General features: G+C 43.8%; 2 protein-coding genes across 2 annotated transcripts; one reads left to right on the forward strand and one right to left on the reverse strand.

Moving 5' to 3' along the window:
• Nucleotides 1-13018: 13018 nt before the first annotated feature.
• Nucleotides 13019-15991, forward strand: LOC119337335 (zinc finger CCCH domain-containing protein 15 homolog). Its single transcript, XM_037609447.1, has 2 exons — nucleotides 13019-13219; nucleotides 15549-15991. The coding sequence occupies exons 1-2, from the start codon at nucleotides 13088-13090 to the stop codon at nucleotides 15681-15683; spliced, it is 267 nt and encodes an 88-aa protein (XP_037465344.1). The 5' UTR covers nucleotides 13019-13087; the 3' UTR covers nucleotides 15684-15991.
• Nucleotides 15992-24803: 8812 nt separating this feature from the next.
• LOC119337344 (60S ribosomal export protein NMD3-like) lies at nucleotides 24804-26699 on the reverse strand. Its single transcript, XM_037609456.1, has one exon. It carries the CDS (start codon nucleotides 26641-26643, stop codon nucleotides 25078-25080), a length of 1566 nt encoding a protein of 521 aa, XP_037465353.1. The 5' UTR covers nucleotides 26644-26699; the 3' UTR covers nucleotides 24804-25077.
• Between the last annotated feature and the right edge of the window lie 221 nt (nucleotides 26700-26920).

The following is a 26920-nucleotide window of genomic DNA, read 5'->3' on the forward strand; positions in this document are numbered from 1 at the left end:
GGGGCAGAGAATGGACTTGAAGAATGAGCACCTCTCCCAGCGCCACCTATTGTAGATCTTGAAGATTGAGCCATAGTATGACCTCATGTAGAAGATGCTCTTCCAATTCCTCTTCCACCACCAGCCCTTCTTCCACCACCTCTACTAGAACCACTTCCAGTTCTTCCTCCAGCTGGAGCAGCTGTTGTTGTTGGTATATGAGCTCTAGGTGTTGGTGCAGGAGCTCTAGGTGTTGGTGCAGGAGCTCTAGGAGCAACTCCTCTTGCTTGTGAATTCCTTGCAACTGGCTTGGAAAACAATTCAAAGGAAAAACTGTTAATAATACTACAAGTAAGAAATGTACAAGGGAAAAGGTAATTTACAAAAACAACAAACTGAAGAACTAGTTCAAAAGGGCTTACCACATGTTTGTTCTTTCTCAAGGCCAACTCATGTTTCAACTGTTTAAGGCAGCTTGTGTATTTATGCCCTTGTAATCCACAATTGCTACAAGTTATAGTCCCCATTCTTGAGGTGGACTTTGGCTTTGGAACTTCAAATTTTTACTTTATCCTCTTCTCTTTGTTTCTTCCTTCCTTCACTTTAAATGCAGGTGGGACTATGTCTGGACCTGGGGTCTTTGTCCAATCATGCTCACCATGAACATGATATATCATTGGTTCATATGCTGCCAAGTAATATGGTTTCTTGAAGAATTTGCTTACAAAGTCCTTTGGAAACATTTTTGCTTGTTAATTGCTGAGATGGCATGGTTACATGGGATGCCACTGAGGTCCCACTTTCTACAACCACAGGTTTCAAGTTCCAAATTCACAGCATGTGTTTGCTCCCCACTAGTTACTTGCCACAAGTTAGCACCTGCTTGAATGGGTTTGCAGTACCTGGCCCTTTCCTTTTCAATCTCCAACTTCTCACTGTAATGTGGTGTGATCTCCCATCTAGCTGCCTTTCCACTGTCTCTATTCCCGTGCGACCTAACCATTTGCTTATCCTTTATGCTATCACACATTGTCCTTATTGATTTTTTTCCTATGATCTAGGATGTACTTGTTAAACACCTCAGACAAATTGTTAACAACCAAGTCAGTCTTGTAGTTTGTGTCAAATGCATGCCTAGCCCATGTTTTCTTGGGTATTCCACTAAGCCACTCCCAAGCTTCCTCACTCTAAGCTTTGAGATCATCCATTGCTTTATTAAATTTATGTTCATTATAGGCATAACTGGCATTATCCATGCACTTCTTAAGATCTTCTCCCCTAAAGCCAACATTTTGGAAGTTTGCATATATGTGTCTTAGACAGAATCTTTGATGACTGTTAGGAAATACTGCATTCACTACATATAGTAGCCCCTGGTGCACACGGTTTAAACAACTAAGGTACTGTCTAATAAACATGTAAACACATATTTAGTAGGCAATGGAAGGTGGATACACAACCTTCTGTCTGTCAGACATTATAGTATATGGACCATATACTGTCCAACTTCTCCTCCAAAACAAATTTTGAGTTGGTGTAGAAACCAGCACCAATTAGCTTTGTCCCCTTGTCCAACAATGCCAAATGCCAGTGGGTATATGTTGTTATCGCCATCTCCACCAGCTTGATAAAACATCCATCAATACCTAAAAGAGGAAGTAAACATAACATGTTAAATACATTTATATGTGCAAGCTATTAAAACTAACAACATCAAAGTAGTGTACAATCTAAAGAAACTAACCAATGAATGGTCAACACCCCTGTAGAAATCCCTCCCTTGCTCCATTGATGTAGTAAAACATGGTATGGAATCTTGGTCTTGGATGTGGAATTTTTTCAGTGACTCTTGGAGTTACAGTAGTGACTACAACTCTACTCCCAGGGTTTGTATCCACGACAATCTAAGCATAGTCTCTCAGCCTTGGGTATTGCTTCTTATGATCTCCCAACACAGCCTCAACAACTAGGTTTTTTGCCCTATATGCCATAGCCTTGGGCACATCCACACCATACTTTTCCATGCAGGCATCAATCAGTGTATGTATGCTAGTAGTGACATCAGATCTGAATAGTGGCTCATATTGCTTTGCAAGCCACTTAGCACTTACCCTGGTTGTCTCAGTAGAACTAGGGCAAGTGTGTTGTATTCTCATCTTCTTAATTACAATAGTGTTTTCCCCTTTTATAAAAGTTGCCCCAATGCAGAACTTGCATTGTGAATCCTTGCAATGCACAATGATCATCTGATCTTAGTTCCTGTGATACTTGAAGTTTCTGCACTGAGTGATGTGCAAGCTCAATAAAGCATCTCTGAATTGATGTTGATCCCTGAAACACATATGCAGTTGTAGTTGTTGGTGTGGTTGCTCCAAATTCTCATTGTACCATACTCTAGTGGCCTCTTCTTTGCCCTGCTCTTCCTTTTTTGAGGTAGCACAAATGCTAGTTGCTCAAACCCATCATCTTCACTGTCCTTTAGTAAACTATTATCTTCTTCATCTGATGATGGTTTCCAATCATGTTGCACTTCTTCTAAAACACTGGAATGTGACCTTGTTCTTGGTCCCCTTCTTACTTGCAGCTTCTGCTTCTTATTTGCTGGCACATATATTTTTCCTCTTCTTCTGGAACAATTGGGTCATCATCTTCCAAATCAAATAATTCCTCAACCTTTGTGTCACCCTCATAATGCACTTGTTCCTCCTCCTCTGTTTCTTCTTCTGATTCTTCATCCTCTGTTTCTTCCTCTTCTAGTTCTTGTAGTTCTTCCTCTCTTTGTCTCTTTCCCTCTTCAATCTCCATGTCTTCAGCATCACTCATTTTCTTATTGTAGTTAGGCCTTAAATCCCCCATATAATAAGGGTTATTGTCACTATCATATTGCCCTTCAGATGAAGATGCATAACTGCCATCATAGCCCTCTTCTTCTTCCACAATAGATTTTAACTTCGGATTTAGAACATTCTTGCTCTCTTGTGTTAAAACAGCAGGACCTACAGCTGCAATAGAGTAGCTACTCTGACCTTCATAAGCAACACCGTTCTAATCAACAACATAAACAGGAGGATCAACCAGATCATAAACAACAGGCTCGGAATAAACAATTGGATCTAATTTTTTGCTTCTGTACTACACTGACAGCTGGTGGACAAACCCTAAATAGCAAATTAAGCACCAAGCTCTCCTCATTCTGCCTCTTGATCAACTATAGTTTAACATTACTGTCAACCAATTCCAAGTCCTGCTCTCCTGAGGTCTCCATGTAATACAGGGAATCATGAATACTAAAGCTTTGTGTTTCCATCAATGCAACCATAGTCAGGTATGTCACATCTGAACCGCTTAGCTTCCTCTCTAACAGATCGTTATTGTCAAAATGGATCCTAACATTCCAAATTTCTTCATATAAACTACAATTCACATGCAATTTACCTAATTAGTACACAATAACCCTAATTAGAAAATAAAAGAGAAGCAAAGAAGACAGAAACTTACAGGACGCCGCCGACCCTTGGGTCAAGTCGTGGCTATTGCTAGGGTTCGCCACCCAAAGTTGTGTCAGTCGTACCCACTGCTCCATGGAGAGTGCTGGCTCCATGAACTCGTCGTCGTTGCTAGAATACTCAGAGCTCGAGTAGCCGGCGCCGCCTCCCTCAATTGCTCCTGACGCATCGCTGCCGAAGAAGGGAATGTTTGCGCTGTCGTCATAGCCATCGCCGCTACCGCAACCGCCACCACCGCCCGAGGTCGCCACCGCCATCGCCGTAGAGACACTCAGGGGAGCTAGGGTTCGACGAGGAAGAGAGGAGAAGGAGAGGAGACAGAGCAGGCCGGGTCCGGTTCGAGCGGGACTGCACCTAGTGAGCGGACGGACGAGTGCCGATTCGCCAGCATGTCAGCTGATATGCGGGCCCGGGCGGTCAGTTCCAGTGTCAATACATACAAATACGAAGTTTAGTCCGATTTGCAGCGGTTTGCTCAAAACTTGGTACTGACACGTAAAAATTATCAATCTTGATACCAATTCATCACCACCGCCCCAAATGTGGTACTATCATGTTATTTGCCAGACGGCCAAGTAGATGGCGTCGCCAGCTGCAACGCGTTCATGCAGGTCAAGTTCGACGGCAGCGCATCGCCACCAGGCCAGCCGACTGCTCGCCTATCGTTATTGTCAAAATGGATCCTATTTTTGACAGCCGACAACATCGAAGAGTATGATATCTAGATTAGGAGGTGAATGTTAGCAGTAATCTTGATATTATTGTATCTGCATTTCCGTTTGCTTTCGTTATGCATGTACCATAGTTTAGAGAGTAGCTAGTCCAACAAACTTTCAGCGAAGATGCGCAGAGGAGGCAAGATGCCGGCTGCCGTGCGATGTAGTGAGCGCGACGAGATGCCGACTGTGCCATGTGATACGACGATGCCATGAGAGTCGGCAAGACGCGACAAGGCTAGAGTGTGATGGGTTGGTTCAGTTTGAGTCGGATGACACTACAAGGTCGTGTGATACGGCAAGCACGTAGACGGGTTGAAGCAAGACCGGCTGGATGGATCAGTACGTTGGAGCCAAGAGAATTGATGTGTTTGTTAGCTTGTTGATTGCATGCATGAGTTTGTTAGCGGGTGGTGCAGGTCCGGGAGAGATTCCAAGAGATGTAGTGTGTGTAGTTTGTTGGGTCAGTGGCGTAGTAGATGGATTAGTGGGTTAGTGGCCGAGAGTGCCGACTAGTTAGGGTGTGCGTGAGGCAAACCTCCTGTGTATATAAGTATGGCATTGAGTTAATGAGAAAAAGAAGGCTGGAGGGCTATAGAAAAAATGTAGCGTTGTGTACACCAAGGGAAGGGCCTCGCGGCAAAGCTCTTCTGGTCTCCCTTGGTACGTGTGTGTGTGTGTGTTTCTCCTTGTTTTGTGTGTTCTTGAGAGAAAGTACAAGAGAGATGATAGAGATTGAGAAGAAGAGAGAAACCTTAAGAGAGTTGTGCGAGGCCGCTCCAGGTAGAAGAAGAAGAGGCGTTGCGAGGGGGCGGCGCCAACATGTTGCCGAGCGTGGCATCGTCGTCACGATGGAAAGGTCTCAGCAGCGTCGCCGACGTGTAGGTGCGGTGAGCGATGCAGAAGGGCCCCGTGTGTTGGTGAAGTTGCTCGTCCCGTGTACAAGCTTTCGAAAAGGCCTCGTCCGCTGCGGAATGGCCCGACACGTCATGTGTTCATCACGGCTTCCCCATTTAGCTAGCTTATTAATTGTAGCTTAGCTAAAGTATGTAAGCCATGATCGTGCTCATACCGAAGGTCGATGATCCATCAGTAGTCATAACGCAGTTTCGGCCAATCAGTTTATGCAACATGGTGTATAAGATGATCTTAAAATTACTAGCTAATCGTCTAAAACATATTTTGTGCGAGATTATATCTCCCAATCAAAGTGTGTTCGTTCCTGGACGCCTTATCACGGATAACTTTTGGTAGCTTTTGAGTCATATCATGCAATCAAAAAGAAGACTACGGGTAAATAAGGGACATGTGCGGTTAAGCTTGACATGCACAAGGCATATGACAGGGTCGAGTGGATTTTTTTGGAGACCATACTGTTGCGTCTAGGGTTCACACCAAACTAGGTGGCAATGATCATGGAATGTGTACGTACAGTGAAATATCAGGTATGAGTAAACAATGTGTTAACTAATTTTTTTGTCCCTTCCAGGGGGCTCCGACAGGGAGACCCTTTATCACCATACTTGTTTTTGCTCTGTGCTGAGGGCCTAACAAGCTTGATCACATATGAGGAGGAGGCTGGTAATATTATGGGAGTGAAGGTGTGTCGTGATGCTTCTTCGGTATCTCATCTTTTATTTGCGGATGACTCTCTTATCCTTATGCGAGCAGATGCCACTAATGCTATCAGCCTCCGGCGGGCACTTGATGATTATTGTGCAGCTTCTGGACAAATGGTGAGCGAGGCCAAGTCCAGTATTTTCTTTAGTCCTTGCACCCCTGTTGATATTAGAGTGGAGGTTTGCACTGCACTAAATATCATGGTGGAAGCCATCACAGATAAATATTTGGGATTGCCTCCAATTGTAGGTGTGGACAGAACAGATTGTTTTCAACACCTCATTGACAGAGTTTTGAGTAGAATAAGAGGTTGGAAAGAGAAATTGTTATCCTACGGAGGTAGGGAAGTGCTACTTAAAGCTGTCATACAAGCTATTCCTTCTTACGCTATGTCAGTTTTTAAACTAGCCAAACTGGTTTGCAATAATATCACCACAGCTATGTCTAAATATTGGTGGGGAGATGATGATCTGCAAAAACACATGCACTAGTTTGCTTGGTGGAAAGTGTGTGTCCCAAAGGAAAAGGGTGGAATGGGTTTTAGAGACTTGCATTGTTTTAATTTGGCTCTTCTCACAAAGCAGTGTTGGAGGTTGTTATGTGAACCAAATTCTTTATGTGCTAGAGTTTTGAGAGCAAAATATTTTTCTGATGGAGACCTTCTTAACTGCGGCCTTAAGAAGGGTAGTTCTTATACATGGCAGAGTCTATGGAGTGGAATTCAGTCTTTTAAGCGAGGGCATATTTGGAGAGTTGGAAAATTAACATCTGGGAAGATCCTTGGATACCAAGTAGTCCTACTCGAAAGTTAATGACGCCAAGAGGTAACATTGTGATCACAAAAGTTTATAAACTCATTGATACAGAAAATAGAGTGTGGGATGAACAGTTGATATCGGAGTTGTTTTGGCCTATTGATGTGCAACGCATATTAAATATCCCACTGGCTTTGGGGATGATGGATAATTTTGTGTCATGGCACCATAATAGAAGTGGAATATTTTCGGTTAGATCGGCATACCATGAAGAGTGGGAGCATCAACACGGACGAAAGTTGAGGATGAGTAACTCAATACAAGCCTCAAGTACTAGTCCAGTTTGGCGTACCATTTGGAAATTGCGTGTGTCGGTAAAAATAAAAATTCATGTATGGAAAACTTTGCTTGGCGCCATCCCTTGTAATGGAGTCCTTGCTAACAGGCATATGATGACAAGCTCTCAATGTCCTCTCTGCACTTTGGATTGTGAGAGTATTAGACATGCCATGTTCTTGTGCCCTAGAGTTCAAGAAATCTGGAGGATATTGGGACTGCAAGATGTGGTTCAGGAGATGTGTGCGCTAGAAAGGGATGGCGGATCGGTGCTGGCTGATCTTCTTCTATCAACGAATAATAACATGGCTCATATGACTGATGTTCAATGCAATGACCTTGTGGCCACTACAGTGTGGTACGTTTGGTGGGAAAGACGCTGCTACACTCATGGTGAATATGTGTATGCACCAAGCAGGTCAGCGCAAGCAATTTTAGCTCTTGCTAAGAATTTTTCCAAGGCAAAGTCGAAGCAAGCGAAACTGAGAAGATATGGATGGAGTAAGCCACCGGAGGGAGTTATCAAACTTAATGTCGATGCCACTTTTGATCCTGATAGAGGAACAGGGGGTACGGGTGCAATATTACGAGACGAAGCTGGTTTCTTCGTCGCAGCTTCATGCAGTAATATCCCTTTTGTGGAAGACGCGGCTACGGCAGAAGCTAGAGGTATGCAAGATGGGCTCTTACTCGCAAATCAAGTTGGGTGCAATAAAATTTGCGTCGAGTCCGATTGCATGGAGGTCGTCGATGTCATGCAAGGGGGTGGTAATTCGCTAGGCCCGGCAGCCGCAATTTATGAAGAATGTTCTTTTCTTGCTAGAAATTTTATTTCTATTATGTTTTCCTACTGCCCTAGGGAGGCCAATGCGGCAGCAGATTTATTGGCTAGAAACTCGGAGTTCTCTCATACAATTGTTTGGAAATCGGAGCCTCCGGGATTTCTAGTCGATGTGTTGACAAACGATGTATCACTTTTTGCGCATGAAATATAAACCGCCATGACGGCTTTCCCTCAAAAAAAGTATGTAAGCCATGATCTCTAGAAAAAAAGTATGTACGCCATGGCCTCTCACCGTGAGGACACGCAGCAAGTCGTCGCCGTCGGTATGGGCTATGGACACATATTGACCGAAGCGTTGAGGGCGACAAAGGTGATGGTGCACGGTGCCCTCACTGCACGCATGCGCCGCATCAACAAAACCACCATCAGAAACAACTTGGTAGGGCGTCGGGGGGTGTTTTGTCCGGTATTGTCAAGTTGAGGTATTGGTTTCTAAGTTGGGGGTGTTATGTGGTCCTGATACGTCTCCAACGTATCTATAATTTTTGATTGTTCCATGCTATTATATTACATGTTTTGGATGTTTAATGGGATTTACTATACACTTTTATATTATTTTTGGGACTAACCTATTAACCGGAGGCCCAGTCCAAATTGCTGTTTTTTTGCCTATTTCAGTGTTTCGCAAAAAAAGAATATCAAACGGAGTCCAAACGGAATGAAACCTTCGGTAGAGTTATTTTTGGAACAAACGCAATTCAGGAGACTTGGAGTGGATGTCAAGAAGCAAACAAGGAAGCCACGAGGCAGGGAGGCGTACCCTAGGGGGTGGGCGCGCCCCCCACCCTCATGGGCCCCTCGTGGATCCCCTGACCGACTTCCTTCGCCTATATATACTCACGTACCCTGAAAACATCCAGGAGCACCACGAAACCCTATTTCCACCGCCGCAACCTTCTATACCCGTGAGATCCCATCTTGGAGCCTTTTCCGGCGCTCCGCTGGAGGGGGGATCGATCACGGAGGGCTTCTACATCAACGCCATAGCCTCTCCGATGAAGTGTGAGTAGTTTACCACAGACCTTCGGGTCCATAGTTATTAGCTAGATGGCTTCTTCTCTTTCTTTGGATCTCAATACAAAGTTCTCCTCGATCTTCTTGGAGATCTATTCGAAGTAATTCTTTTTGCGGTGTGTTTGTTGAGATCCGATGAATTGTGGGTTTATGATCAATATTATCTATGAACAATATTTGAATTTCCTCTGTATTTTTTTATGTATGATTTGTTATCTTTGCAAGTCTCTTCGAATTATCAGTTTGGTTTGGCCTACTAGATTGATCTTTCTTGCAATAGGAGAAGTGCTTAGCTTTGGGTTCAATCTTGCGGTGTCCTTTCCGAGTGACAGCTGGGGCAGCAAGGCACGTATTGTATTGTTGCCATCGAGGATAAAAGGACGGGGTTTATATCAATTGCTTGAGTTTATGCCTCTACATCATGTCATCTTGCCTAATGCGTTACTCTGTTCTTATGAACTTAATACTCTAGATGCATGCTGGATAGCGGTCGATGTGTGGAGTAATAGTAATAGATGCAGAATCGTTTCGATCTACTTGTCGCAGACGTGATGCCTATATACATGATCATGCCTAGATATTCTCATAACTATGCACTTTTCTATCAATTGCTCGACTGTAATTTGTTCACCCACCTTAATACTTATGCTATCTTGAGAGAAGACACTACTGAAACCTATGGCCCCCGGGTATATTTTCCATCATATAAGTTTTCGATCTGCTTGCAATCTTTACTTTCCAATCTATATCATAAAAATACCAAAAATATTTATTTATCTTATTATCCCTATCAGATCTCACTTTTGCAAGTGGTCGTGAAGGGATTGACACCCCCTTTATCGCGTTGGTTGCAAGGTTCTTATTTGTTTGTGTAGGTACGAGGGATTTGCGTGTAGCCGCCTACTGGATTGATACCTTGGTTCTCAAAAACTGAGGGAAATACTTATGCTACTTTGTTGCATCACCCTTTCCTCTTCAAGGGAAAACCAACGCATGCTCAAGAGGTAGCAGGTCCAAACCTAAAAGTTTAGGGGGTATATAAATTTAACTCGCCCAGATTTGGGAGGAGAAATCCTATCACATGGCAGGAGATTTTTTAATTGATCGGATTGCTTACCACATGTGTCACGTGGTATCGCAGGGCAGAAGATAGAAGAGGGGATTTGAAGAGATACATATACCCCTATCAGCCCAATATGTGACACGTTTACCCCAACCAGGTACACACAAAGACACGCGTAAACAAAATTTGAGCACGGGTGGCAAAAGTACTTCTTTCACCGAATGACAGGTTGACCCCACGCGTTTTTCACAACCTCGATCAATCAGAGAGTTCTCATTCTAGGGAGCTTAGGATGTGTTTGGTTTCCTACGTGGCATCTAGCTTGCACCCGCCATGCAAAATCTAGTGTGTTTGGTGGCTTGTGCGACCTCCTCAGTCTGGCCCACCCGATGCAAAAGGAGGCCTCTCAGCTAGCCTGAGGGGCACGTAGGACTCGGTGGTATCTCCAAGCCAGGCTCGCGTCTGCATCCACAACTCACGCCCCGTGTCTCCTTTTCCTCCTCCTCTCTGTCCCGCATCATTGGATCAAACACCCACCCACCGCCGTCACTGTCGGCCATCTAAGCTCCCTCGTCCATCACTGGTTCAGGCTCCCTCATCCACCACCAGTCTGGACTCCCTCGTCTGCCACTCGTCTGAGCTCCCTAGTCGGCGCTCTTCCACGCCCACACCAGGGGTTCGCCGCCCCGCCTTGTGCACCACCCGTCCGAGCTCCCTCGCTGGTGCTCCTCCATGCCCATGTTGTCCACCATCGATAGAGAGGAAGAAGGGGAGAGGGGAGCACATGCATGCTATGAGCTGCAACGGGGGCCGCATCCCCCCTCTCCCCTCAAATCGCGCCACTGCTCCCAATCCTTCCAGTGAGCTTAGTCGAATATCCGTCAGCATCTCCTCCCAGCTGCCCATCTATGCCCTAGCCAACTTGTCGCCCTCCACCTCTTTGTTGAATTGGTCTCCGCCGTTGCCTTCTACCTATCTATGTGGAATGGCCTAGATTGGTGAAAATGTTTTCATTGCTTTGAGAACATTTTGATAAATAAAATTGAAACCCGAGTTTGACTTAGATTTCAGTTCATCCTTGTTTTACATGTTCCACAGAATGATCCAGATCCAATTGAAATGATTGAAATTGGAAGAGAAAAGTTCACAGAATTGAGCTCAAATGTAGTCTACCAAAGAACATTTGTTGTATATAGCATCTCTCGTGCAACAATATCATACATTCCACCAAACACACATCTCAGCCAATATTTGCATTAGCTCAACCAGGTCACGCTCACCCAGGATCCCCATGCGATGCAGGCAAGAGCCACCCAGGCAACCGAACACACCCTTAGTAACTCTCGTGATGCCCGATCCATCGATGTCCCTCTTGATAAAAAAGTCTATGCACTCAACAAAGAGTACCACTGGATCAATCGCTGCAAGGGGGGGGAGGGGTCTGCCATTACACGGACAATCGCTTGCGAGAGAGAAGGAACGAGAGGGGTGGAGTCAATTGGTCTGCAATAGAGGAAGGGGTAGGTCGATCGACCCGACATTTTAGGGCGACAAGAAAAGCTGCCCGAACGGAGAAGCCAGCCTGTCCAGCCAATGTACCTATAGAACCATCTCAAGCAAGGCTGGAGTCCTCACACACGCATCTTCAAACTTCAGGACGCGTTTGGTAGCCTGCACTAGGCCCAACCAGGTCCGCGCGGGTAGTTTTTGGTTTGTTTGGTTGCTCGGGTCACACCAGAAAGTTGGTCCACACGGAACTTAAAGCACCTGTGGGCCTGCATCCAGAGGAACGGCCTAATCAATTGTTTCTAGCATGCCAGGCTAAGTGGAGCCATATCGTGGGCACATGGGTGGGTCTGGTTGCACGAGATGATGCGAGTAGTGTACAACATGCATGTACCTGGTTTCTTCTCCTACCTCTCTTAAGCTCCTTCTCTAATCTTCTTTCTTTTGTCCATTCTAATCTACACAACGATATTTCTATTCGAGATAAGCTCTACATAAAGAAGATGCACATTGGTGTTATGGTTTCATTTTTGCGATCGGTTCGTAGTATCATCGAGCATAAATGTTCAATTTCGTGTTCATGTCCGGAGCTATTTTGGATGAATTCTGTCAATTTCGTCGCGCACGATCGACAATTTAAAATTTTCTTTGACCAGTAGCTTCGTTTCATAGTTTCACATGTCTTTCGTGTTGCACATTTTCTGTTTGACGATCGTAAACGAGTAGATCTACCTCTTCCTCATAGTGTACATATGCATGTGTGTGATCTGTTTTAATGATATTCCTTAGTCTCCTCCACCTAGTTGTTCCTCCTGGCCTCATCCCCCGTGTCCTGCTACACCCGTGTCACCGCCGGCATCGCTCCTCTCGGTCTCCTTTCCCGCGTGTTGTTGCACTAGCGTCACCGCCGTTGTTGTTCCTCTCAGCCTCCTCTTTCGTGTCCTACTACACTCGCGCGCTCGTCATTCCTCTCTGGCTTCTCTTCCATGTACTGCTACATTGAAGCAATCGCCGGCGCCGTTCCTCTCGGCCTCCTCGCTCGTGTCCTACTACACTGGCGTTGTCTTCATCGTTGTTCTTTTCAGCATTCTTCTCCGCGTCCTACTACACCGTCGTCGCCATGGCGCATACACTACATTTTTTCTTCTTCATCATCTGCCTCAGCACCCTCCTCTTCGTTACTTCACACAGACTTTCTCTGCGGCGACGATGCTAGCAATTAGTTCGCCACACCGCCGACGGGATCGCTCGCCTGCGGCTCCGTGCTCGTCGTGTTGAACGCGGTGCCGCGACCACCGTCTACCGCAGTCGCTGATGCACTCTAGTGTAACTATATGTTATGTGCAGCTGTTAACTCTTAATAATGTCCGGTGTATGCAACCAAACAATGTGCACTAGTATGAGCGCCAATACAAGCAACCAAATATAGTGATTAGTGCGTGGAGTTGTTGCGACCATGTAGAGAGAGGGGAATAATGTCCAGTGTTAACCAAACAACATGCACTAGTATGAGCGTCAACTAACAACCAAACACGATGCATGAAGGCATTGCGACGATACAAAGAGAGGGGGTGTAGGCAACCAAACACGCAAAAATAATGCAAATGCTGATTTTTTGACTGCATTAGCTCAATCAGACTCATTTGGGAAGTATGCAAAGTGGAACAGCAACCAAACGCGCGTCGTTAGCCACACGGGCCCGGTTTCTGTTCGTGTGGGAAGAGCTTCCAGCGTGGCAGCGTCTCGTGATGGGGGCACAAGACGAGGGTAGCCGGCGGCCGCCGCCGCCAGAGCCCACCCCTGGCCAGCCCGCCGCAACCGCGGGCACGGCGCCGCCGCCCATCACCCCAGCCCAGTTCCTCTCCTGGAAGCAGCGGAAGGTCGATCTGCCTCTTTTCTTTCCCTATCTAAGAAGTTCCTTTACTAGTCCCCCATCGATTTTTGACTGAGCTTTCCTGTGATTTCTTCTCCGTCCAGCGGCTAGCTAAGTGCGCTGTGATCTCGTGGTGGTTTCCCCTTGGCTAGACCATGGAAATCACTCGTGATTTGTGGGCTTCTCTCTCGATGCACGCCCGTATGTGTGATTATGTGCCTTTTGTTCATTTGGGTGCCATGTGTAGTACTCCCTCCGTGATTAAATATAAGAGCATTTAGATCACTACTTTAGTGATCTAAATGCTCTTACATTTCTTTACAGAGGGAGTATGTTTTAGAATTGGAATAATGGTTTGTAAGTTCTGTGTTTGATTGCCGTCAGCAGGGCTTGTACACTACACGAACAGGGGAGAATAGAGATAACGAATACAATCACATCATGAAGCGCCCATTTGAGAGGCATCTCGTATGATGCAAGCGGCTTTTTGTAGGGTTTCGATGACCTATTCTCTGTCAGTTGGAGATAGTTACTCCATTTCATCCCAAATATAAGTAGTTTTAGATTCCAAAGGTGCAGTCAATATAAATTCCTGTAAAAATATAAATGTAGACCATTGGCCAACATAGACAATAAAATTTTGATACCACTAGATCCATAATCAAATATAAATTATTTCTTGCGAATCAATCAAATATAAATCACTAATACGTAATTTATTGTATTCGATGGAATTGATGGTCAAAATGTCACATTAAAAACAATGTCAATGTCCCAACTACCTTGCATTTGGGATCATGAGTATATGTGCAACTACCTACTGAGCACTGCGTCTACTTATTTCAGATGCAACACTGTGAATGGCCGCAGCCAGAGTGATGATACACCTATTTTATTTAAACACTATGTCAGCACCTTACTTTGCTAAACGTCTCTCCAAGAACATGATTGTACATGCCCTTAGATGATAATACTTTTCTTCATCATCTCGAATAGACTTACTTGAGTGGTTAACTGCAACTTTGTGAACTTTTTAGTGTCTATAGACAACGGATATCAGATTCTTGTGGGTAATATGTTTCCCTTTTCTTGTATATGTTCTAGGCTATTTGTCGACGAATGATGCCATACTTTTTTTTTCTGGTCCCTGGGAGCCTCCTGAGATACACATGCTGTTTTTGTTAAATTCTAGATTACCTCTTACCTTGTCCATGGTCTGGGTAATTGCCATGGATGTGTTGTGTTTCTGCCTTTGAATTGTTTATCTTTTTAATTCTTAGAGAGCACCTGTTCTCTAATTGTGTGGTTGTACAGGTCCATTTTTCATGCATAGTTTACTCATAAAGTTACGCCTGCTATTCAGGATAGGGAGAACTGCATTGCTTGAGCATTTTATTTTGCTTTCAATGCTCTGCAATCTGGTTATTAAGAGAGGTTAGAGAGTTTCAGTATTTATAATCTGTTCTTGGAGAGATAATTCAACCTTTTGTTCTTTATATCGTTCTTTTTTTTTGCAAAACGCAACCTGTAATGATTGGTTCCTTTTTGTTTTTATGTTGGTGGAAACTTTGAGCTTATTTTGGATGTTGCTTGCTCAATAAAAACAAGCTGCGCTTTTATATACTTTTGTCCTATTTGAATATGAGATTTAGTAACGCGAACTGTGTCTTATAGAAGTTTCATAGTTGTTGCATGCTATTCCAAATGCCAAAGATCATGCAAAACGGTTGTTGCTAGAATCTAAATGACGTGTGATGTGTGGTTACCATAGTTTCACCTTATTGTTTTTGGTTATAATTATTGCTGCATAACTCTTTAAAAGAATGTGCCGTGAATGTTTTTGATCATTACTTGTGGGTATTCATGTGAAATTAAAATAATGACATTGTTGAACATAAGCCAACATTTGTGTTCTCCTTTGTTATTACCAGATCAATTCTGACTTTCTGAGTTCCCTTTCTGGACACGTGCTCTTTGGATAACAAAGCACATGTTGCAATCTGACTGAATAACATGGGAGGGCCCATGTGTGATGTTAAGTCATGATAGTCTGATTTATATCTTGAAAACAGGATGGTCTGTCTAATCCATCTTTATAAATGGTCGGTTGTTACAGTAAAGGTTGTTACAGTAAATTGTGTTTTGGACTGTCACTAAGCTATTTTGCATGCTGCAATTTGCTCAAAACATCAAGCTGTAAGCCTGGGATTTATACGGAATCTGTATACTTGGGTATTTTTTGTTTTCTGATTTCAATGGCAAGAACTGTTTCCTTTTGTGTCCTGAATAAGACTAACATTGATCCTAATAACATCTTTGTTTGGTATGAACTTCAGGATGCAGAAGAAGCTGCAGAGAAAGCTGAAGCGGCTCAGAAGCGAGCCGCGGATATAGCTTCAGGAGCAGTTCAGATGAATGGCCGAGAGTTGTTCCAGCATGAACCCTGGGTGTTTGACAACAACATTTACTGAGACAACTAAATCCTGCAGAAACACACAGAGCATGCATGTATGCCATGTTCACTGTCAGAATCCCACACCATAAGAGTTTGTACAAGCCGTTTGAGCTCTGTTTTATGGAACCCGTACATTGTTTTGCTACTGATAAATGGGAACAAAGACAGTTCTCTACAATGTTTTTTTTCATACTTTTCACATTTCAGAGTATCCAGATTTCGTGGAATGCTGAATATAGTGTATCATCCCGCTATAGCTCTTTCTCTCCCTGTTTAAGGGCTTGCGGCTATGATTACTTTTCTCTGTGCCTCGAGATAGCTGCACATGGCAGTTGTTGGCAGTAAAAAAGAATAATCCTTGCTACAAATTACTCTTCTTTCCCTTTTCCTAGTACCAAACAGCCCATTAGCATATAACAGTATTAGTTTGTTTGGAGAAAAAACTTGGTGAAAGAGGGGAGTTTGTATTTGCAGCTTCATCGAGCCAAATGGACCTACGATCATCATTCGAGCAATTCAAAAGCACCACAATGGTTCACTGATGAAATATTTATTATGCGACAAAGATCTTACTGACTAGTGAAGATACTGGAAGTGGTTGGTCACTAGTGAGCGAGAGATACTGGAAAATGATGTATGTGTTTGCCTTTCAGAAAGAACAACAAATGTTTTCTTGAAGGAGCCATGTGTTTGGATATTGTTATGAGATTGTCAGACTTCAACGTGTGCAAAGCCACCTGGTACTATCTATTTACCGTCCATTGTACTTGGAACATTACAATGGTTGATCCAATGGGCAAGGCCGCTGGGCACACCTATTTATATCTGTACACCATGGATCTGAGTGGTGACACATCCCATGTACTGAAGCAAACAAAACTGTAGTCTGTAGATTGTAGTTTTCTTGGTTTCTGTTTCCATCTCTGTTCACCAAAGCAATCCTGGTTTGGTTGTGCCTTAGGGATGGGCGGCATTGGGAAAAACAATTCATCAACTTCTGGAAAGAACTCCACGGAGAGCCACTTGAGATGTACAATGTGTCGAGATGGAACCAAGGCGAGACTCTGTTTCTGGAACGATAGTAACAAAGGTTCAGAATCTGTACATGAAAGGGAAAGACTACTACCATGAACTGGCGCATCTGAAAGAAAATGCTTTTAAGTTTAGAATCAAAGTCACCTTGCCTCTGAAAGAAAATCACACAAGCGATGTGCCTGCGCCATGGAGGATTCGACAAATGTTTTTTTGTATTCAACATAAAGTTGTTCACTGTTGTTCGTGATACGTTTTTCACTGTCATTCTTTGTGTGACCACCATACCAGAACGCTCTCAAAACATGGCCAGTTTTCAGTGGTCTTGTTTTCCAAATCTGTCAAGTTAGGTACAATCAGTTTCTGATTAAATGTTAGCGTTGATCCTGCTATACAACTCCGCCTATGTTGTCTCAACATAGCCGGTCCCAAACCCGGAGAAAGGAGGAGGGTTGTGATAGGCTTGGCGAGCCAATGGAAAAACCAAGCCACTCTTATGGAGTTGAAACCCAAAAGGTTGGTCGCGAGATCCTATGGGTTTCACCTCTAGCCTACCCAAACTTGTTTGGGACTAAAGGTTTTGTTGTTGTTGTTGATCTTGCTATACATCTTTATTTCCATGTTTAAGAGCTCGCGGGTATGGTATCTGATTGTGATGGCATGAGTGGATGTTTGTTAGGGATGTCTCGCTTGTAAGTTGTAACATAGAAAACATGCAATATTTGTCTTTTTTAGAAGAATGTTGATTCTTGAAACATCTATTTGTATTGTGATGTGATTCTCTCACTTGTAGTTATGAATTCAACTGAATGAACATTGCAATTTTGTCGGCACCCCATAACAAGCTTTGCACAAAATTGTGAAATAGGAGGTTAGGCACAAAGAATAGTGCTATGCTCTGCTGCTAAGTTGTGCACTTTGACTTAACTATGATAGGAAATCAGTCGACTCGTTACCTTTCAATTCCAGGGTGAAGGGACTTGGACAGTTAGGCACATGAAAACTGAATTCTTTTTTGGAAGACAACATGAAAGCTAATGGAGTTCATTAATAATATTTAGATGTTAAAACACAAATGCGCCCCACGGCGCTGCACAAAAACGAGGTAACAACCCTCAAGAATAATCCTTCATTATACTCTTCTTTCCCCTTTCATTGTGTCAAAGTCAGTTTGTTTGGAGAGACAACATTTGCAGCTTCCTCAAGCCAAATGTTTCCGCATCATCGTAATTCAAGCAGTTTGAACTCCTAATCAACAAGTACTACATGTGGTCTGTGAGTGAGAGATACCGGATGTGCTTAGTAACCAGTGAGCAAGAGATACTGGAAGCTAATGTACCTCAAACTTTTCATAGGAACATTGTTTTTTCAAGGAGCCACATGTGCTTGGCAACTTGTTATGAGATTTTAAGATTCTGGTGTGTGCAAAACCACTCGGCAGGAGTATCTATCCACTTAAACTACTTTCTTCTACCACCATTGTACTTGGAACATAAAACGGTTGATGCAATAAGTAAGGCCAAACCTACTTCAAGGCATCATACATTTTTCCTTTCTATATATACCATAGACATGGTGACACCTCCCATGTAGTGAAGCAAACAGAGCTGTAGATATTGTTTTCTTACCCCCAATCTATATTCACTGAAGCTTCAGATCTTTGAGCGATGGAAATTGCAATTCCTATCCTGTTATGGTTGTGCCTTAGGGATGAGGGGTGTTGGGAAAAACAACTCATCAACTTCAAGGAAGAACTCCGCCAGAAAATGGCACCACGTAACCAGTTGCTTCAAGGTCCCTGTGTGGACGTAGTAAATTCCCAATGGGATGTTGGCCAGGATAGCGACGCAACTCTGCCATTGTCTTTTGAAAAGAAAAGAAAGAGAACATGCATTGCACGGTATAACCATCTTAATCTTAATATAAGTTATTTAACCCTAGAAGCCAAAAAATTCATGGATAACTTCTAAACCAGTCAATAGTGAGTCCAAATGCATAACATATCGGCAGACCACACCGCCCACTGAACAATTTTCCCTGGATCTGTTCTGAAGCCCCAACAAAATCGCAAAAGTTACAAGGGCAACAGGGCAAGAGGGGAAAAACTTTCAGGTGATCGTTCTAAAAAGAACTTCCAAGTGACCCTGAGAGACATCCACAAATCACACAGCAATACAAATACATGTTTCAAGAATCAAATATCACATCTACCCTATGGTATTGTGACTGACCAAAGAATGACAACTGATGAACTGAACAACATATAACAAAACAAGGTAGAATATGATCTGAAATATATTTCAGACATGATTGTTAAACACAGATACGACATATGGTTTCAAACAATGTCGACACCAACAAACAGAGAAATCCAAAACTTAGAACTTTTAAGCAACGCAACACCTCTGACATTCTTAGCTTATAGTAGTGAAGAAAGACAATCAACTCCTCAATTGGCACAGTAGGTACGTCATCACCAATCGTGTATGCCATTATACGGAATCTGTATACTTAGTTGTTTTTTGTTTGATGATCTTAATGGCAAGAACTGTTTCCTTTTGTGTCCTGAATAAGACTAACACCGATCTTAATAGCATCTTTGTTTGGTCTGAACTTCAGGATGCAGAAGAAACTGCAGAGAAAGCTGAAGCAGCTCGGAAGTGAGCCGCAAATATATCTTTAGGTGCAGTGCAAATGAATGGCCAAGAGTTGTTCCGCATGAACCCTGGGAGTTCGACAATAACATTTACTAAGACGATAGATCTGCAGAAATATACAAAGCATTCATATATGATATGTTCACTGTCAGAACCCCACACCATAAGAGTATGCACAAACCGTTCAAGCTCTGTTTTATGGAACACTTGCATTATTTTGCTACTTATTAATGGGAACAAATACAGTGCTCTACAATAAAAAAAATCCGTACACGATGCCATAGAGCACATACAATGTTTGGTTATCCAGACATCTATTTGTTGCTGGTTAGTAACTAAATCAGGCTCTCGAAAAAGAGCCAGGTTTTGGTGATCTTGTCTATTAGTCTCTTAGCGAACTTGTCGTGTTAGGTACAATCAGTTTCTGACTAAATGTTAAGTGTTAATCCCGCTACAGCTCTTTCTCTCCCTGTTTAAGGGCTTGTGACTATGATTTACTTTCTCTGTGCCTCGACATAGCTTCATATGGCAATTGTTGGCCGTAAAAAAGGAAAAACCATTGGTACAGATTACTCTTCTTTCCCTTTTCCTAGTAGCAAACAGCCAGTTACTAGCATATAACAGTATTAGTGTTGATGATCCAATAAGGATATTAAGCAAGAAATCAAAAAGCAAGGATCATGGGAGAAATCCTCTTTCAGTATTTGATCATTCTGACCTTTTTCGCGACAAGGGTCATAGCGAACTTTTAACTTGTAATCGACTAGCACTACAAGTGTGTAGTAAGTGAGAGATTCTGGAAGTGCATACTGACTAGTGAATGAGAGGATACTGGAAGTGGTTGGTCACCGGTGAGCGAGAGATACTATTGGAAGATGATGTACATGTTTGCTTTTCAGAAGAAAAAAACATGTTTTCTTAAAGGGGCCGTGTGCTTGGAAACTTGTTATGAAATTGCCAGATTTCAACGTGTGCAAAGCCACCTGGTACCATCTCTTTTCCCTCCATTGTACTTGGAACATTACAATGGTTGATTCGATGGGTACCACTGGGCACACCTATTTATATCTGCATACACTATGGATCTGAGTGGTGACACATCCCATGTACCGAAGCAAACAAAACTGTAGATTGTAATTTTCTTAGCTTTTGTTTCATCTCTATTCACCAAAGCAAGCCTGGTTTGGCTGTGCCTTAGGGATGAGCGGCATTGGGAAAAATAATTCATCAACTTCTGGAAAGAACTCCAGCTTGATGATCTGAAATCGTACAATGGGACCTGGTGAAACCTAGGCGAGACTCTGTTTCTGGCATGATAGTTCAGAATTTGTACAGCGGAAGGGAAAGAAGCGTACAAGTGCTGCACTTGTGTCATGGAGGATTCAACAAATGTTTTTGCATTTCAACATAAAGTTATTCACTGTTGTGATATGTTTTTTGCTGTCATTCTTTGTGCGAACATCTTACCATAGCAAGCTCTCAAAACATGGCCAGTTTTTTAGTGGTTTTGTTTCCAAATCTCTTCATAAACTAAAATTTGTCAAGTTAGGTACAATCAGTTTCTGTTAGCATTAATCCTGTTATACATCTTTGTTTCCATGTTGAAGGGCTTGCGGGCATGGTATACGATTGTGATGGCATGAGTGGATGTTTGTTAGGGATGCCTCGCTTGTAAGTTGTAACATAGGGTAGTTGTATTTGATTCTCAAACCATCTACTTGTATTGCAATGAGATTCTCTCACTTGTAGTTATGAATGCAACTGAATGAACTATTGCAATTTTTTCGGCACCCCATGACAAGCCTTGCACAAAACTGTGCAGTAGGAGGTTAGGCACAAAGAAGAATAGTGCTCTGCTCTACTGCTAAGTTGTGCATTTTGACTTACTATGACAGGAAATCTGTGAACTTGTTGCCTTCCAATTCCAGAGCGAAGGGAGTTAGATAGTTAGAGCATATGAAAAAAAAAATTGGAAGACAACATGAGAGCTACTGAAGTTCATTAATGGTAGATGTTAAAACAAGAATGCACGAAAGGAAGGAAAAATATTTACTAGCAACATTAGCCATATGTAACTATAATGGCACACAGAAACTATGTCAACCATATGTTGGCTCCTATGTCTGCAGCAAGATTGTGGTGCATTCGTGTTTTAAACTTATCCTATTAATGAATTGTTATTACAGTGGCTCTACTGTCTTGCATATAAAGAAAATAAAGCAAACATGTATCGTATGGTCTAAGTGTCTCAAGTTACTTCTCCCTGGAAGGCAACAAGTACACAATAGTCCGAACTTCTAAACTAACCACGAGCGAGTCCAACTACTTTTCGTATCAGCAGAGCACACTATCCTCTCAGTGCCAGACCACCCACCAGACACCTTTCTGTGAGACCTGTAATGAAGCCCCAACAAAATTGCAATAGTTCATTCAGTTATATTCATAAACATTCGTAAAAAGAAAATCAGAAAAAATCATAGCTACAAGTGGGAGAAGGCAAAAGGTGAAAAACTTTCAGGTGATCATTCTAAAAAGGAACTTTCAGTTGACCTCTGAGAGATATCAACATAATACATGTTTCAAGACTCGTTATCAAATGGTTCTTGGTGAAAAAGGGATGTTTGTATTTGCAGCTTCATCAAGCCAAATGGTTCTGCCATCATCGTCATTCAAGTAGGTTGATAACATCACAGTGGTTCGCTGGTCAACTATCAATGACACAACAAGGATAAGCATCTGACTACCCTGACCTTTTAACTCCTAATCAACAATTACTACATGTGGTCTCTGCATGAGAGATACTGGACATGCTTAGTGACTAGTGAGCCAGAGATGTCATGTACTTTTAGCTTTTCATAGGAACATTATTTTTTCAAGGAGCCATGCGCTTGGCAACCTGTTATGAGATTGTAATATTTCAGTGTGTACAAATCCACTTGGTAGAACCTATCCACTTAAACTACTTTCTTTTACCACCATTGTACTTGGAACATTAAAATGGTTGTTGATGCAATCAGTAATGCGGACCTACTTATTCAAGCTTTTCCTTTCTATATATACCATAGACATGAGTGGTGACACTTCCCATACAGAGAAGTAAACAGAGCTATAGACATTGTTTCCTTTCCCCAAGTCTATATTCACCAAAGCTTCAGATCTTTGAGCGATAGACATTGCAATTGCTATCCTGGTATGGCTGTGCATTAGGACGTGCTTGGCATCGATGTAATTTTATACAGAGGTATTTAGCTTACAGATGTATTTAACCAGCCGCAAGAGATTTCCAGCTGGAAACGAGACGATGGATGTGTATCGTATACCGGTTGGGTACAAGCGTAGGAGGGAAAATCGGAATATTACGGATGTAAAACGGCGGCCCAAGCACCTGGAACAAATCTCTTACCATACCATGTTTTACGGAGGTATTTAGAAGGAAACGGACAATCCAAGCGGGGCCTTAGGGGTGCATTGGGAAAAACAACTCATCAACTTCAAGGAAAAACTCCACCAAAAAATGGCACCACATAACCAGTGCCTTCTGAGATACTCTACTAACAAAGACTCCACATGAAAGTATAGTCAAATCCCAATGGGGTGTAGGCCAGGATAGAGGCGCAGGTGGGGTTCTGTTGCAGCCGTGATGGTATTGTGACTGACCAAAAAATGACAATTGATGAACTGAACACCATATATATCCTATGTTTTTTTTGTGATATGGTGTCATTATTTGTGCTAACACGATGCCATAGATCACATAAAGTGTTTTGTTATCCAAATATCCATTTGTTTATTATGGTTGGTGACTACAGCAGGCTCTCGAAACAGAGCCGGGTATTAGTGGTTTTGTTTCTAAATGTCATAACAAAAGTGTTTGGTTATCAAACCAGTTTGTGACTAAAAATGTTCATTCTTAATCCTGCTATAGCTCTTTTCTTTCCCAGTTTAAGGGCCTGCGGCTATGGTTACTTTCTACTCCCTCCGTTCCAAATAGACGACCCAACTTTATACTAACTTTAGTACAAAGTTAATATGAAGTTGGGTCATCTATTTTGAAACGGAGGGAGTACATGGCATGTTCAGCTTCCGAGTATCCTGACCTTTTAACTCCTAATCATCAAGTAGTACATGTGGTCTTTCAGTGAGATACTGGATGTGCTTACTACTTGTGGTCTGTCGGTGAGATACTGGATGTACTTCTAACTTGCCAGCGGAACATTGTTTTTTAAAGGGGGGGCATGTGCTTGGCAGCTTTGTTACGAGATTGTAAGATTTGCTTTGTTACGAGATTGTAAGATTTCTATCTGCTTAAACTACATCCTTTTACCACCATTGTACTTGGAACATTAATATGGTTGATGTAATAAGTAAAGCCAAACCTACTTCTCCAAGGCATCATACATTTTTTCCTGTTTATATATACCATAAGACATGAGTGGTGACACCTCCCATGCAGTGAAGCAAACAGAGTTGTAGATATTGTTTTCTTACCACAATCTATATTAGTCAAAGCTTCAGATCTTTGAGCGACACACTGCAATTGCTATCCTGGTATGTCTGTGCCTTGGGGATGAGGGGCGTTGGGAAAAACAACTCATCAACTTTAAGTTAGTACTCCACCACAAATGGGTACCACACAAGCAGCACCTTCTGAGTCCGTAGCGCTATATGACGTTGCAGGTGAGACTCTGTTGCTAACATGACTGTAATCGATGTAGTGGGTTTTCTCACGGGGAGAAAACAGAGATCGGTAAGAAAACAGAGATCGGTACAAAAAGCTTTCCGCAGAAATGGAAGGAATTGGGTTCAAAAGAGGAACATGGGAGACCAGAGGCCACGAGCTTGGAAAAAGTAGCCACCTATGTTGAATAATTTCTAACTGAAGAACAGTAAGATATAGGTATGTCTCAACTTATCCAACACACAAGCAATGCAACTACACACACTGCATCATTTCAAATCAGTTCACTGGGCTGTTTTGGCACAAAGACACGAGACATAGTGTGGTGCATTCATGTTCTAAACATCCCAATTGACAAATTATACTACAAACAGCTCTGCCATTCTCTACTGAAAAGAAAAGGAAAGCAAACATGCGTTGTACGCATAACCATCTTACCAAGTTGTTTAACTTCTAAACTAGTCACGGGTGAGTCCATGCATTACAAACCAGCAGAGGGCTGCAGAGCACACCATCCGCTGAACAATTTTCAGTGAGACCTGTAATGCAGCCTCAACAAAATCACAACAGCTATTCAGCTGCACTCATAGATACAATTGGGACAGAGCAAGAGGGGAAAAGCTCTCAGGTGACCATTCTAGGAAAGAACATTCAGCTAATCCCTGAAAGACATCCAATAATCAGTAATCACTCAGCAACATAAACACACGTTTCAAGAATCAAATCTTGCATCAACTCCATGATATTGTGACCAATCAAAAATGACAACTGAAAACCATTCCACAAACATATGACATGATAGGAAATGTATTTAACTTGAGACATTATTGTTACACCAAGATACAAGATATGGTTTCAAACAATGTCGACATCAACAAAAAGAGAAATCCAAAATTTAGACCTTTTAAGCAACACCTCCGACATTCATAGCTTATAGCAGTAAAGAAAAACAAAACTCATATGAATTAAACAGATGCAGTCAAACCTATGACCTGCAGTGGGCATGAACAATCATGACCTATGGTGTAGGTAGACATGCTCGCTCATTCCACCATACCAGCATCTGCACCGTCTTCCTCCTCTTCCTCCTCATCATCACCAAGGGTTAGGTCCTCAATCAACTCCTCAATTGGCACAGTAGGGACATCGTCACCAATCGTGGATGCCATTTCTGACCTGTAGTCCTCGTTCTTGTACAGATTTATGTTAAACCTTAGTTCTGGATCGGACTCCAAATCACGAACAAACATATCATACTCATTTTCCCTCCTCTCTTCCTCGCCTTTGGCCTTGTTCCCAAGGTCTTCCTCAACAGGCAGCCTCTTCAGCTTCCATCTGCGTGTGCGTGGCCTCTTCTCGTAACTCTTCTTGACCAGAACCACTTCAGGCAAATTCTGGCGTAACAAAGCCTTGTCCATATCATCATCATTCATATTGGCACCGTAGAGATCATACCCAAGGGCAAGGTCCCCAGGGTTCAGACGGTGCCCAAGATGAGTTCGCACTGTAAACACAGTATCATTTTTCCCAAAATCAGACATCCGGGCAACCTGCGCATACGCCAGCTGGTACCGAGATCCATCAATGGTGATCTCAGGTGACTCTGGCTCAATATCAAGCACCATGTACTGCACGAGCTGCTTGCTAGTCAGAGCGGCCTTGAAGTTGTACACCCTGTACTTCTTCTCCTCCAGATGGTGCACACGCAGAGTGAGCGGGTCAAGCAGCGCAATGGCGTTGGTGACCTTGGTGCAGAGGACGAGCGGGCCTAGTCCACCAAGATCACGGGACGCCTTGGGGCTGAGAGCAATCAGGTCCTCACGGCATATGGGGCAGATCTCGACCGAGAAAGTGTACTTGTAGTTATAGATAAAACTTTTTGTGTCATGAGAGACGAGCTGCTTGGCTGTGCTGGTCTGGATGGGAGCGACTGTACCAAGGAAGTCGACGAGGCGAGAAGCGTGCGAGCGCGAGCCGAAGAAGAAGTCGAGGCCGCCGGGAGCCGAGGCGACGCGGATGGCGAGCGCGGCCTGGCCATGCTTGATGAGGAGCTGCTCGAGGTAGAGGAAGGTGCGGCGGTGCGGGACGTGCTGGCGGAGCTGGACGACGGCGACCCACTGGTCGGGGTTGGCCTGGGCGCGGGCGCAGGAGTCGCAGAGGCGGTCGTGGACGACGAACTCGACGGGGTGGGTCTGCTCGAGGACGATGCCGTTGAGGACCTCGCGGCGGAGGCGGAGCTTGAGGCGGAGGCGCTTGGAGTGGGGCTCGGAGAAGACGAACTCGGCGCCGGAGAGCGAGACCTTGAGGCGGGCGAGCGGGTGCTTGAGGCGGCGGAGGAGGATCTGCAGGAGCTCGGGGGACTCCGGGCCGGCGCGGAGCCAGGAGCGCGGCGGCTGGAGGTAGGAGAAGCAGTCGGGGCAGTAGACGACGGCGGCGTTGCGCGGGACGCCCTCGGTGATGTCGACGCGCGCCCGGAGGCAGCGGGCGCACATGTTGGCCGGGTTGGGCTGCATGGAGACGCCGCAGATGCAGCAGAGCACCGTGCCCGCCGTCTGCGTCGGCACGAACATGCCGCTCCCGGCGGCCGGCGGGGCTGACCCCGGCATCATCTTGCGCGGGGCGGCTTGAATCGAATCGAATCGGCGGGGGACGGGGTGGGGGCGGGGACGGGGGGAGGAAGGGGCTCGATCGAATGGGGATATTTTGCTAGGGTTTGTAGGCTTTGTAGGTGGGGAGGAGAGGCGGCGGCGCTGTGGTCGCGGTGACGAAGGCGATTACGTTGTCCAACACCGCGTGGGCTTTTGGACCAACCACGATGCTGCACCATTGGGCGAAATGGGCCTTTTGGTTCTACACAAGCAAATCAGCCCCAGCCCGACGGGAGTG

Source organism: Triticum dicoccoides, chromosome 1B (genome assembly GCF_002162155.2).
Source record: "Triticum dicoccoides isolate Atlit2015 ecotype Zavitan chromosome 1B, WEW_v2.0, whole genome shotgun sequence".
NCBI classification, from domain to species: Eukaryota; Viridiplantae; Streptophyta; class Magnoliopsida; order Poales; family Poaceae; genus Triticum; species Triticum dicoccoides.